The sequence below is a fragment of the Panthera uncia genome, assembly GCF_023721935.1.
Source record: "Panthera uncia isolate 11264 chromosome B3 unlocalized genomic scaffold, Puncia_PCG_1.0 HiC_scaffold_2, whole genome shotgun sequence".
NCBI classification, from domain to species: domain Eukaryota; kingdom Metazoa; phylum Chordata; class Mammalia; order Carnivora; family Felidae; genus Panthera; species Panthera uncia.
In genome coordinates this window covers 2,040,819-2,055,083 of record NW_026057583.1, presented here as the reverse complement: position 1 = coordinate 2,055,083, position 14,265 = coordinate 2,040,819, and the positions used below count along the sequence as shown (strand labels likewise).

Here is a 14,265-nt window from a genome sequence, read left to right as displayed (position 1 = left end):
AAAATAAAATAAAATAAAATAAAATAAAATAAAATAAAATAAAATAAAATAAAATAAAACACTACTACTGAATGAGGGTCTGTAAAAAATTAATTTAACTTCATTTATTTATTTTGAGAGAGAGAGAGAGAGAAATTCCCAAGCAGGCTCCACATTATCAGCACAGAGCTCAACATGGGCCTTGATCTCATGAACCATGAGCCAAAATCAAGAATCAGATGCTGAACTAAGCCACCAAGGAGCCCTGAAAAAATTAATTTAAAAAGGAGGTCTCAAATTAAAAATAGACCTACCCTATGACCCAGCAGTAGCACTGCTAGGAATTTACCCAAGGGATACAGGAGTGCTGATGGACAGGGGCACTTGTACCCTAGTGTTTATAGCAGCACTTTCAACAATAGCCAAATTACAGAAGGATCCTAGATGTCCGTCAACTGACGAGTGGATAAAGAAATTGTGGTTTATATACACAATGGAATACTATGTGGCAATGAGAAAGAAATGAAATCTGGCTATTTGCAGCAATGTGGATGGAACTGGAAGGTATTATGCTGAGTGAAATAAGTCAGGCAGAGAAAGACAGACACCATATGTTTTCACTCATACGTGGATTCTGAAAAACTCAGCAGAGGACCAGCGGGGAGGGGAAGGGGGAAAGAAAAAGTTACAGAGAGGGAAGGAGGCAAACCATAAGAGACTCTTAAAAACTGAGAATAAACTGAGGGTCGGTAGGGGGTGGGAGGGAGGGGAAAGTGGGTGATGGGCATTGAGGAAGGCACCTGTTGGGATGAGCACTGGGTGTTGTATGGAAACCAATTTGACAATAAATTTCATGAAAAAAAGAAGAAGAAAAAAAAACAAAGAAAAAGGACATCTCAGTGCAGCGCCTGGGGAGCTCAGTCAGTTAAGCATGCAACTCTTGATTTCAGTTCAGGTCATGAGCTCACAGTTCATGGGATCGAGCCCTCCATCAGGCTCTGCGCTGATGGTGAAGTGTGCTTGGGATTCTCTCTCTCTCTCCTTTCCCTCTGACCCTCCCCTGCTCATGCCCGTGCTTGCTCTCTCTCTCTCTCTCTCTCTCTCTCTCTCTCAAAATAAATAAATAAACATTTTTAAAAATTTCTAAAGGAGGTCTTAGGGCACCTGGATGGCTCAGTTAAGCATCCAAGTCTTGATTTCAGCTCAGATCATGATCTCACAGTTTGTGAGTTCAAGCCCCAGCATCGGGCTCTGTACTGATGGTGTGGAGCCTGCTTGGGATTCTCTCTCTCCCTGTCTCTCTCCCTCTCTCAAAACAAATAAATAAACCTAAAAGAAATAAAAAGGAGGTCTCATATTCAAAATGCTTTGGGAACCAACGATCTAGCAGAATATTAGGCTATAAGCTTCAGGAGGGAAGAGGCCTGTCTCATTAATCACTGCATTCTCCATTAGGTACTCAATAAATACATTGTGAAGCAATAAAGTGAAACCTTCAAGATTGTAAATACCCTTAAAACTGTTCCAGAAATCAAAATCAAAATTAAAAGACAACAAGTTCTCAGGAGGCTGTATGAATGGGTGAAATTATGGCAAAGGAGCATCACTGGAGGCCAATTTGGTGAAGGGACATTTAGGAAAATGCAACCTTAATGACACTTTTAGAATAATGGGTTCTAAGCTAAGCAGTTCGATAAAGAGGCTTGGCCATCAGCTCAGACTATTCCCTGAAGACACCACGTTGCATGTTTTCTCACCAAATGCCCAGAAAACATGGGGCTTTATTAGAAAGAATACTGGGAACAACACACAACTTGTGATCTCGCCCTTTTTCAGAACCGCCCGGTGTCCACAGCTCCATGTGCTGTTCAGTTGTGGTTCCCTTTCTTAAGAAAGGCATACCAGAGTCGGAAAAGGTCCTAAGAAACAAGAACGAAGTTATCAAGTAGATAGAGGAGCCTTCTAGTAAGAGCTTACAGATTAGAACTCTTTAATTCTGGAGAGACGAAGGTTTGGGGAAAGGGGGAGGATAAGTCACATACAGATTTGTTCATCAAACCTTAAGATACTACAGAGGAGAGGGGCACCTGGGTGGCTCAGTCAGTTAAGCATCTGATTTCCGCTCAGGTCATGATCTCACAGTTCATGAGTTCGAGCCCCACATCGGGTGAGCCCCACTTCTCTCTCTCTCTCTCTCTCTCTCTCTCTGCCCTTCACTCACTTGTGCTCTCTCTCTCTCTTTCACAAATACTAGAGAGAAGCATTCTGAAGTTTGAAATAAAAGATATAGACAGACAAGAAATAACTGCCCACTAGTCAGAAACATACTGAAGTTGTTACAGGTAAAATATATACATGTAGTAACATCCACACTTATTTGGATCTAGAAATTTAAAAAAAAAAAAAAAAAAAGGCTCTGAGGAACTAAGAAGAAGGGATCGTCACTAAACCTATGAGCTTCCTTTCCCTCAGCACCGACGCTTTTGAATTTCAAATTAACATTAAACTTGGTCATCTGTTTCTTTTAACAACACTAAGTTCAGTAATGGTAGATTAATAAAAGTTCAGAAACAGGACACCCAGGGGGCAGAGGCACTCCAAAAGCATTACGAAAAATTGGATCTCGGGACACCTGTGTGGCTCAGTCGGTTGGGCCTCCAACTCTTGGTTTCGGCTCAGATCATGATCTCACACTTCGTGAGATCAGGTCCCGGGGTTGGGCTCTGCGCTGACAGAGAGGAGCCCTGCGTGGGATTCTCTCTCTCTGCCCCTCCCCTACTGACACACACACACACACACACACTCTCTCTCTCTCTCTTTGTCTCTCTCAAAATAAATAAACAAACTTAAAAAAAAAAAAGAAAAGAAAAATTGGATCTCTAGTCAGTATATCGTTTAATGAGCCAAGGAAGCAAATAACATGTTCCAGATTTATACAATGAAAGTTAAAGGCAGCAAGATTCAAGGAACATTGGACTGGGAACCACAAATTCAGTTTCCTCGAATTTGCCACCGCTTGTCGGATGATGTCTAGAAGGATGGATGTGTGTATGTTTTCCAACCTGTGGGTAAACTCTTTATCCTGCTTCCACATGACTGAATGTGGCTTACATGCTGATATAATCTGTGTTCAATCACTGTTATAATGGTTTAGAGTTTACAAAGGGGTAAGTGGAAGTTACCCTCAGCTTTCTACTTTAGAAGGAGTATTCCAGAGGAAACGGAGCAAAGACTAATCCAAGCTGTCTGATGCACAGAGAAAGTGCGTGCGGCCACGCTTACTCAGGACAGGCTGAGACCAGAAGGTACCTGAGCTGGTTGCCAGACGGGGGAAGTTCTGTCGCAGGAAAGGAAGCTGGGCAAGGGGAAAGAGAACGAGCGAGCGAGCGAGCTGCTGCTCCTGGGGTTGTCAGAAGCTTTAGTCTGGACTCAGGTTAAACGGTGATGAGAGAAAGACACTGAGCCCATGGGAGGTAGAGAAGGGAACTCAGTGAAATCTAATGACCTGGGAAAGGTCCCACGTTCCCGGACCCAGAATGAAGCCCCAGGCCGGGAACAGGAGAGCTAAAAGAGGAACAAACTGGGAAGCATGAGAAGGGCTTTCACCCCTATCCCGTCACAGTCACCCAGGAGGAGATCTCAGGCAGGCTTCAGTTTATGATGTAAAATTAAACTAACTCGAAGGATCTCTGAGTCCCCTACAACTATTGGATTTCTACACAAAACTTAGCTCCTAAAGTGGACCAGTGACTCTCTACCATAGACCTGTCACTGCCCTCCCGAACACGGGTCTCAGCGATCCCAAGGCACAGATGTTCTGAGTCAGTCAGTAGCCAGTGTCTCATTTCACGAGACACCTGGTATTTGAATCATCAGCAAAGCACAGCCCAAAGAGATGCTCAGCAGTAAAAGAAAGCAGGTGCCAGCGGACGGTGGACCCAGGCGAAATGGCAAAGCTTTTCACTTGTCGTCTTCTTCATCTGGTCTTAGCCCCCTTCAACGCACACTCCACCACAGCGGTTGCTGTGAAACATCTATCTGATCACAGAGACGTCCTGCTCACGGTGCCGGTCACCTGCAGGAGAGAGCTCCAAGCCTCCGCCCAGAGGGAGAGCCCGCTCCCATCTGGTCTGCGCCCACCTCTCCAGCCACTTCCCAGGGTGGTTCTCGCAGACTCCCTCCCGACGACAGAATACCTGATGGCCCACCGCACTGGCCCCAGACAGTGCCTGAGCACTGCTCTGCCCCAGGAGCCCCTCCTCTGCCCGCCTCCTCTGAGAGCTGTGACTCCAGACCTCTGCCCTCCTCCTCCTCCTCCTCCGCCCCCCTTCCGCCATGGCGGCACTTCCCGCAGCGGGATGGGGTCCTGGGTTTACTCATCGGTCTCTAAGCCTCTCCAGAGCTAGGGTCATGTCCTTCACCTCTATTTCTGAGACCCCAACACAGCTGGTCCGCAGGGACAAGCAAGCTGTCACTGCTCACTCCGGCCCAGGACAGGTCCTCAGCGCCTCCCCAAAGCCCGCTGGCCCTGCCCCGAGGCAGCTTCCCCTCCCCCTCCAGGCCCTTCCGCCCAAGCAAAACTCCCACTTCCTGGGGACAGAGTCATATCGCAAACATTCTAACAGGACTCACAGGATGTTAGAGCTGAAGGGGACCTCAGAAATGATCTGGTCCAGTGGCTTCCAAATACACGTCTGCAGATTCCTCCTGGACTGACTGCAAAAGAATAACATGGGGAGTGACTTTAACACAGAGTCCCAGGCTCCTACTAGGAGACTGCGACTCAGCAAGTCTGGGAGGGATCCCCGCGTGTTTGTGAAGCCTCCCGGTTGACTCCAGCGCCCTGGCCTCGTCCACCCTCTTCATCTTTACGTGGACAACCTGGGCTCCGAAAGGAAAAGCTCAGGGCGCCCAGCTGGCTCGGTGGAGCAGGCGACTCTCCACCTCGGGGCTGTGAGCTGAGCCCCAGGTTGGGTGTACGGATTGCTTAAAAATAAAATCTTGAGGGGCGCCTGGGTGGCGCAGTCGGTTAAGCGTCCGACTTCAGCCAGGTCACGATCTCGCGGTCCGTGAGTTCGAGCCCCGCGTCGGGCTCTGGGCTGACGGCTCGGAGCCTGGAGCCTGTTTCCGATTCGGTGTCTCCCTCTCTCTCTGCCCCTCCCCCGTTCATGCTCTGTCTCTCTCTGTCCCAAAAATAAATAAAAAACGTTGAAAAAAAAATTTAAAAAAAAAAAAAAAAGAAAGAAAAAAAAAATAAAATCTTGAAAGGAAAGAAAGAAAAGAAAAGAAAAGAAAAGAAAAGAAGGGAGGGAGGAGAGAAGGAGAAGTTCACGCACCAAACATTGACCCAATGCCAGGAATGGTGCCTGGCACTGAGGACACAAAGGGAAAGCCCAGACCCTGCTCTTGAGTGCCCCCACACACGACCCACTGGAAAGCCCGGCTGCCACGAAACTGGGGTGCCACGGAAGGCCAACAAGGGCACTGCTTTCCCACTGGCAAGGAAGGGAGAGGGACTCTGTCTGAGTGGGGTCACCTCAGTGCGCTCCCCTGGGCTCCCCTCTGTGTCCCTCACTCCTTTGAGGGCACAATTTACTTTTGCTGTAGTTATTTCAGTAAATATTCCCTCTTCCGCTGTCTTATAAGCCCCTCAACAGGCACTCACTAAATTATTAAACCAATATCCCCTCAATTCAAGGTTTGGGTTTCTCCTTGGAGAGGCATGTCAAAGATAATATGTCCAGAGTCTAACTCTCAATTTCCCGTGGCTCAGGTTGGGCATCCGTGAGTCCTCTCACCACCAGACCCTGCAACCAATCCAAGAGCAAATCCCGTCAAATGTTCCTTCAAAACATCTCCAAATGCAACCGTTTCCTGCCTCCAGCCAGATTGCTGCTCTAGAAACACCCACCAGGGGCGCCTGGGTGGCTCAGTCAGTGAAGCATCTGACTTCAGCTCAGGTCATGATCTCAGGGTTCGTGAGTTCGAACCCCACATCAGGCTCACTGCTGTCAGCACAGAGCCCGCTTCAGATCCTCTGTCTCCCTCTCTCTCTGCCCCTCCCCTGCTGGCGCATGCACTCTCTCTCAAAACTAAACATTAAAAAAAAAAAAAAAAAAACCCAAAAAAAACACCCATCAGATCACATTCCTCCTGTCCTTGAACCCCTTCGACACGGTCCCATCTCACACAGAGCGAGCTCCGGCCATCACCGCAGCCTCCGTGGCCAGGAGGGTCTAAGTGCCCCGTCTCCCACACCTGTCTCTGTCACCCAGTTGGCTCGGGCACACACAGGCCTCTGCCCTGTTCCTCAAACACACCCCTGCTCAGAGCCTTTTAGTCTACTGTTCCCTCTGCTAGGACTGCCCTTCCCCTCGGATCTTGAGGGGCTCACTGCTCACTTCCGTCCAGTCTTGACTCAAATGTCCTTTTGTCAGAAGCCTCCTGTGACCAGTGTATGTAACGTCCCAGTCCCCACCCTCACGGTCACACCATCAATCTCTGTCCTTTACTTGTCTTTTCTTCAAAGCCCTTCCCACCGCCTGACACATTGCATAATTGCTCATGTCTTCATTGTCTCTTTTTAAGCTCCAGTGTCTTTACTGGAAGGTAATCCACCATTAGAAAGGGGGGACGATGTGACAGGCTCATCCGTCCAGAACTCACATTGCTCAAGGAGAGCCGTGGAATCCTAAGCAGGTTTATTACTAGTCGAGAAGTTGGCAAGTTTGCCACGTTATTTGTGTTTCACTTTTTAAAATTCCTTCATAAACAGAGAGACCTTGAGCGGTTGGTGGGGCCTTGCCAGTGGGAAGGGGTCTGCCCAGAGTAGCACGTGGCCATGAACCCTGGGCTCCTACGTGGCTGATTAAGTGAAAATGCTGAATCGGTGGAAGGGGTCTACTGGCCAACATCCCCACAATAAGGTCACTCATCTTGAGGATGGAAACAGTGTGACATCAGTAGAAACGGAGGGCTACCTCTGGGCAGGGCACAGGGTAGACTTAAGTCTTAAGAAAAGGGGATACAACTCTGTGAATATACTAAATATCATTCAGTTGTGTGCTTTAAATGGGTGAATTGCATGGGGTGCCTGGGTGGCTCAGTCGGTTGAGCATCCGACTTCAGCTCAGGTCATGATCTCGCGGTGTGTGAGTTCGAGCCCCGCGTCGGGCTCTGTGCTGACAGCTCGGAGCCTGGAGCCTGCTTCAGATTCTGTGTCTCCCTCTCTCTCTGCCCCTCCCCTGCTCATGCTCTGTCTCTCTCTGTCTCAAAAATAAATACAAACATTAAAAAAAAATTTTTTTTAATAAATAAATAAATGGGTGAATTGCATGGCGTGTGAATCTTATCTCAAAAAAACTGTGGTTTTTTTTTTTTTTTTTTAAGATAAAAAGAGGGGATAAAACTGGAGGGAGTTGGGATTAGGCAGCACCCCACAGCTCACTGAGATGATAGAAATGGAAACTAGGTATAGACAAAAACAAAGTTTAAACGGAGCTGAGAACTGAGACAAAAACTGATACTCTGTAACCTGCACCCCCTTTCCCTTTCATTACTTGCAAACAGATCTCAGCACTAACTGGCCACTGCATTTTGTTAGAAAGGAACAGAACAGAGACTAAGAAGCAAGAGGGACAGGACTCCTCCTTGATCACACGGCCTCCTCCTCAAGGAGTCCCTCCCACTGAGTTTTGTAAAAGCATCATCTCCTAGTAGTAGGGACGCCCAAAATTAAACAAAGAGCTGGTAGCCTCAGACCTGTTGGGAACCAAGCCTCCACTCCCTGAACAAAAGGGCCCCAGCCAAGAAAACGTGGCCATTCCGCAGGATTACTTTTTCCTCATTTCTGGCACCCTCGTGTTTGGGGGCTCTGTGTATATTCTGGGTCTCATCTACCACAAGCAAAGTGAGGTCCCAGAGATTCCAAAACCAAAAGGTTTTCAGGGGGCAGGGGTGAGGAGGTGGGAGCAAGGAACATGCTATTACTCTTGGGGTATCTCTGTGGTTCCCTTCTCTCTCTCTCTCTCTCTCTCTCTCTCTCTCTCTCACACACACACACACACACACACACACACACACACACACACACCTTCTTCCTCCCTCTTCTCTCCTTCCCCTCTCAACAGAGACCGGGTGGGCTCTTTCACCATGGCTCCTCAGACCAAGGACAGTCAGCCTTCTTCAGGAAAGCGAGGCACCAGCCAAGGCAGCTTTTTACCAACAAGGCAATATGGCAACAGATCCGACACCCGGGTGCCCAACGGTGTGCCTGCTGTATGTGCCCCTGACATTCCAAGGGGACAGCAGAGAACAGGTATCTAAAGAAACACCTCTGTGTGCCTTTCTACCACCAGACAAAATGGAATATTAAAATTCCTTATCTTTTTAAGACACGTAATAAAATATTTACAGACAGAATGATGTGATATCTGGGATTTGTCTCGAAATGACACAGAGCAGGAGGAAAGGGCAGGGAGGGTTTTTATGAGTGAAACAAGATTTGCCACAAACAACTCCTGGACGTGGGCGAGGATCACATGGACGTTTATCCGTTATTTTCTCTATGTGTGTATACTTTTGCCCTCTCAGGGCCAGACCCTTGCCTAGTGGACCCTGTGAGTCCAGCTAGATAACCACCAATGTCACACCCACTAGGATGGCCATTATTTTAAAAAAGAAGGAAAGGACAAGGGTCGGCGAGGGCGTGGAGAAGTTGGAACCCTTGTGCGTTGCCGGTAGGAATAAAAAAAGGGTGCAGCCGCTAAGGAAAACAATACGGTGGTTCCTAATGAAAAATTAAACGTAGAATTACCATGCGATTTAGCATCTCCACCTCTGGGTATATACCTAAAAGAACTGAACGCAGGGTCTCAAGGAGTAATCTTTATACCCACGTTCACAGCAGCATTGTTCACGATACCCAGAAAATGAAAGCAACCGTGTCCATCAATAGATGAATGGGTAAACCAAATGTGATATAAACAGGCAATGGAATATTATTCAGCCTTAAAAAGGCTTAAAGTTCTGACACATGCTACAGCATGGATGAACCCTGAGGACATCATGCTAAGTGAAAACAGCCAGGCGTAAAAGGACAAATAGCGTATGATTTCGCCTAGGAATCCAGGCTCCCTAGAGTAGTCAAGGTCATGAAGGCAGGAAGTACGACAGTGCGTACCAGGGGTTGAGGGGAGAGAGGACAGGGAGTTAGTGTTTCGCGGGTACAGGGTTTCATTCCGGGATGATGAAAGATTCTGGAGGGTGGTGATGGCTGTACCATCGTGAACGTACTGGAGGCTACCGAATGGTGCACTGAAAAATGGTTAAGATGGTCAGTGTCTTTACGTATATCTGGCCACAGTTTAGAAAACAAAACACAACACCGAGGAACATAAAGACGTCGCTTGTGTCTCTTCAAGGCCAGCTCAGGTCAGCCTAGACATCATACCTCAGAGAGGTTCTCAAAACAAGGGTGTGGTGAGCGTTGCTGGGAGTGTGGAGTTATGGAGAAAGGCATAACATCTGCCTAGGCACATGGTTTCCAAACACTACCTAAGGAAAGAAACAAAAGAAGATGTTTTTTAATAGGCCTGACGGCAAATGTCTAAGTTAAGGTGCTAATCACAATAATAAAAGTCTAGGTCAGACCCTGAGAAAACTCTCCAAACGTAAACTCAAAGCCCCATACTCAAAGATAAAACTTCTGCGGGCCCCAGACCATCTGCCCTCCCCGGCCATGATGTGGTGGTTCAGAGCACAGACTCTGCCCGGGTTCCAACCTCAGCCACGCTCACTAGCCATTTGACCTACGGAGGTTTGCTCACATCTGTGTCCCAGTTTCCCCATATGTAAAATGGGAAACTGTTGTAGGGACTCAGTGAGTTAACATTTGTAAAGTTCTTACAACACTGCCTTCAACACAGCAAATGCATGTGTTTGTTAAGTATTATGCCACAACGTCAGAGTGCCCCAGCAGGCTGCTGGATCCGCAAATGTCAGGCTGCTTGGAAGCACACACAGGGGACAGAGACAAGGGAAGGGAAGGCCGGCTACCCCTCCACACAGCTCAGGAGGCCTGCTGGAGCGGAAGAAGAGGGCCCAGGAGTGGGCAGAGGGACCGCAGCAGATACGTGGGGGGGGGGGGGGGGGACCGGCACAGGGGGGGAGGAGCAGGAAGGGCAAGCACTGGGCAGGGGGAAAGAATGACAGAAGATACCAAAAAGCTGGCAGAACCCATTTTTTTTAAACTCGGTGATCTTCACGGTCACCGAGCATCAGAACCACCTCAGAACTTCAGAAACTCCTTCACGCTCGGCCACAACACCCTGAAACGTGGGTTTAATCGGCCAGCGGGGAGAAACTGGGTACTGGCCCCTCGGCTCTGTGAGCCCACAAACGACAGAACGAAAAGTCACATTTCAAATTCTGCTCACGTGCACTCTTAATTCTGCATTCTCTCGCTTGACTTCATTTCTGTCTTAACTTTGAAAGGCTAGCATTTACTTGGGATTCTAAAGAGAGATAGAGACAATATTAATGGAAAAATTTAGAAGGGAAAGGAGGGAAACGCACTGTCTCAATTCTACAGAAGGGAAACAAAAACTTTCCCCCCTGAACTTTCTTTTTCTTATTGGAACATCACAGTTCAAAACGTAAACTGAGAAGCAGACACTGCGCTACCCCAATGAGGACAAAGGTCAGAGACCGGGGCGCCGGGTAGGTGGGTGTTTTACACAAGATGTCCCAAGCAAGTTAGCTCCGGGGTGCCCCCGTCAACGTGCCCGGTCATTCACTCCAGGTTAACCTTAGCCTGCAGCCACTGGGTTCCATCAGGTTACTCAAACTGTCCCCTGTAGCCAGGGACACAGTTGGCTACAGAGAGAGGCCGGCAAACCCCAGCATCAGGCTTCACTGACCCAGGCTGGCTGCCCCCTCCACCCCACCCCAGTCACCCTACGACCCTTGGATTTACAGAAGCTTTACAGTTTAGAAACCATGATTCCCACTTCACAAGGAACCCTCCAGTGAGTGGCAGAGCCAAGAAAAACGCTCAGGCTCCCGTCCGCCCCCCAAGGGCCAAGCTGTCCTTCCACCGGAACTCTGAACTGGGAGGTCGGATTTCACGTTCACGTTTCCCATCGCCCTCTCTTCCCAGGGTGCCACTGGAGATGGCGCACGTCTCCCTTCAACCTGCCGTCGAGACATTCGCTGCGACCCTTGCCGTAACTATGGCGCACCTGAGGGTGTTGTAAGACCCAGATCAGAAACAGTGTCCTAGAACATCGTTCTCATTAGAGGGTCGTCCGACACCTGAAAGATTAGGAACTGCCAGAGCCAGAGAGACTCCAGAAGACCATTAAATTTAAGCCACTGACTCTACAAGCAAGGAAACCGAGGCCAGAGAGGTAAGGTAATGAAATGAGATAAAGTACATAAACCGAGGAGTTTTTATTACTGTGAAAGATTTTTGTTGTTCCTGGCAAGGGGACCGGCCCTCCGTCCCAGAGGGGCTCGAGTCTCTCACTCACAGTTACCCGTTCCAATGTCTCCATCAAGTACCAGGGACAAGGCTTATTTAAATATCCTTAAAGGAGTGATTCTGGGTCTGGATGCACATTAGAAACACCTTGGGAGCACTGCTAATCCTAAAGCCCACATCAGGCCAACTGAATCAGAAGCTTTAGGGGCGGGGCCAGGCATTTTTTAAAACCACCACAGGGTGACAGGTGTTTCTGGGGCTGAGAGCCATGGTCTGTGGACCAAAGCATGGTCCAGACTTCTGGGCCCACCTGGAAATGGACTACGTAGCAGTGGAGTGAGCCCAGGAACCTGAAGCTGTGACAGCTACCCGGTGGTTACAGAACAATGGCACCGGCCTCACGTGAGTCCTAGAAATGGCACATGTGCTCCAGGTGACCCCAGAGTCCCAGATGGACTAGAAGCTGGCCCAAGAGAGGCTTCCAGATGATTCAGACCCCCAACACCCACTCTTAGCCAAGAGCCACTGCAGAAGCCCCCCGGCCTCAATACTGGCAGCCAGGGTGACGCTTCCAGAAAGAAGGGGGAGTCCGCCGTGGCTCTGCACAGCTACTCCAGGCCTCCCATCTCATTCAGGTCCCCAGTAGGATTTACAAGCCCAGTAGGACCACTCAGGCCTCCTCTCCCATACTTTCCCCACCCCACTCCGGCCCCAGCCACACTGCCCTCCTTGCTGCTCATCCTGAAACCCCTCAAGCTTTCTGGGGCTTCAAGGACTTTGTCTCTTGTTTTTCTCTCTACCCTGCTTGCTCCTCCCTCAGATATCTGCATGGTCCTCTCTCCCACTCCTGCAGATCTCTGCTCAGGTGTCTTTTTATCAGTGAGACGTCCCTGACTTCTGTATTTAAAACAGAAAATCTGCCTCCACACCCAAACCTCCATCCCTGCTTTGTTTTTCTCCATAAGACTTTTCACCCTCTCTCATACTTTATTTTTACTTGTTATCTATAAGCCGACACACACTAGAATATGAGCCCCATGAAGGTAAGATTTTTGTTTGTTTCCCAGGGCCTAAGATAGTGCCTGGCACATAGCAGGCACTCAAATACTTATTCTAGGAATGAACACATCAGAAACGCCAATCTCAAAACATAACTTGTACCAAAAGATCACAGAGAAGCTGATGATACCAAAATCACTCCTCCACTGATCTCATCTTGGCAAAAGCCTTTTTAAAAACAGGCTAGAGGCCTAATGAAACAGAAACCATTTAGAAATAAGTATTTCCAGTCAATTAATTCAATCCAAATGGGTTTGTGAGTCAAAGACAATTTGTTTTGAGAAACAGATAAAACTATGGAGACAGAAAATGAACTTGAAAGAAGGTGATCGAACAAATGGATTTCAGATACTCCTCTGGTATGTGTGTAGTTTCGGAAGAAAAGCCAGGAGTACGGACAGCCGCTCTCAGACAGCAGAGCAGGAAGAGAAGAAAGGCTCCAGTCCCGAGTCACAGCCTGTGAGCGCAGGCCCGGTGCAGGATACGACCTCACACCACCAGGCCCATCGACCTCCTGAACCTAAGGAGGACCCTTCCCTTCCCCTCTCTCCTACTTACACTAACCACCTGCTTCCAAAACTCATCTGAAGCCACGGACAATACTTTGAGCTCTACCAAGCCGGGAGTGCTGGACGCCCTTGTCAGGGCAGCCACACAGAAGCTGGGGAGCATCCTGCCATGGCCACGTCTCCCTGAGGTCATCTGCTCCACATCCTTACCCTTGTCGCCTCTTTCCTCACCCCCTCAGACGCTCCCAACGGTCGTCCCGCGTGTCTCCCGAAGACCAGTCTTCCCCAAACACCGCTTTCCTCAGGTCACTCACTTTTCTCAACAGCCTCATGTGGTTTCCTCTAGCCTACCACAGCTCCAGCCTCGGGCCAGGCTTTTGACAACGTTCACGTGCTAGGCCGAGGCCAAGTCGACTGACTTTATATTTCACCAGGTGCTTCTGCACCTGCCTCAAACCACCAAATCACGGCCTTCCCCTTCAACGCAGCAGTAAGAGAGAAGATTGCAGAGACCGCTCAACCTGAATCAAGTCTCTAATCAACGTCCCCGCCGAGAGCATCCCCACTCTCCACACCATCCACGCCCGTTCTTTCCCTCCAGCTTCTAGCCACACCGTCCTTTCCCGCTCCGTTTCCACCACACACACACACACACACACACACACACACACACACACTGTGCTCACGCACGCACACGTACTCATTCCGTAATAGTAACTGTGCACCTGCTATGTGCCAGGTCCCTGTGCACGAGGTGCTGACATTCCACAGGATGGAGACACACAGACACTGACAGGCAGATGCATGATGTCAAGGGGCCCTACAAGCTTCCTCAACAGGAGCTCCTCAACTGAAATCAGAAATCAGAGTAACTGCATTTTCAATTCTGAAAAAAGTGAGAGAGCAAAAGCCAGGTGAACAGTGGGGAGAAGAGGTTTGGGGCAGACAGAAGAGCAGGTGGAAAGGCCCTGAAGCAGGAAAGTGCCTGGCGCAGGCAAGGAGCCCACACCAGAGTAGAGGGAGCCAGAGGAGACGGGGGAGGAGGCAGACCACGGAGGGCCCACGGCAAGGGCTGACTCTTGCGCTTGGAAGGAAGGTTTCGGGAGGACGTGGGGAGAGGAAACACACTCTGACTTACACTGGAAAAGAATCACCCCCCCCCCCCCTCCCTCTCATTTCAGCCATCTATCACGAGGAATGAAATTATGGCAGATTTGTTCTCCCCCCCTGAACGTT

The 14,265-nt window shown here is 49.1% G+C and overlaps 1 protein-coding gene across 5 annotated transcripts in view; it reads right to left on the bottom strand.

The window, feature by feature from the left end:
* The window catches only part of ZNF592 (zinc finger protein 592), a 51,411-nt gene extending 37,163 nt beyond the window's left edge, over positions 1-14,248 (bottom strand). For 4 of the 5 annotated variants that reach the window (XM_049614198.1, XM_049614199.1, XM_049614200.1 and 1 more), the window contains exon 1: positions 4,612-4,978. In XM_049614198.1, coding sequence (XP_049470155.1) covers positions 4,612-4,712 — 101 coding nt within the window. In that variant the 5' untranslated portion in view covers positions 4,713-4,978. Of the gene's footprint in view, positions 1-4,611; positions 4,979-9,430 lie in introns of those variants that run through there. The other variant, XM_049614197.1, reaches the window with a different exon arrangement.
* Between the last annotated feature and the right edge of the window lie 17 nt (positions 14,249-14,265).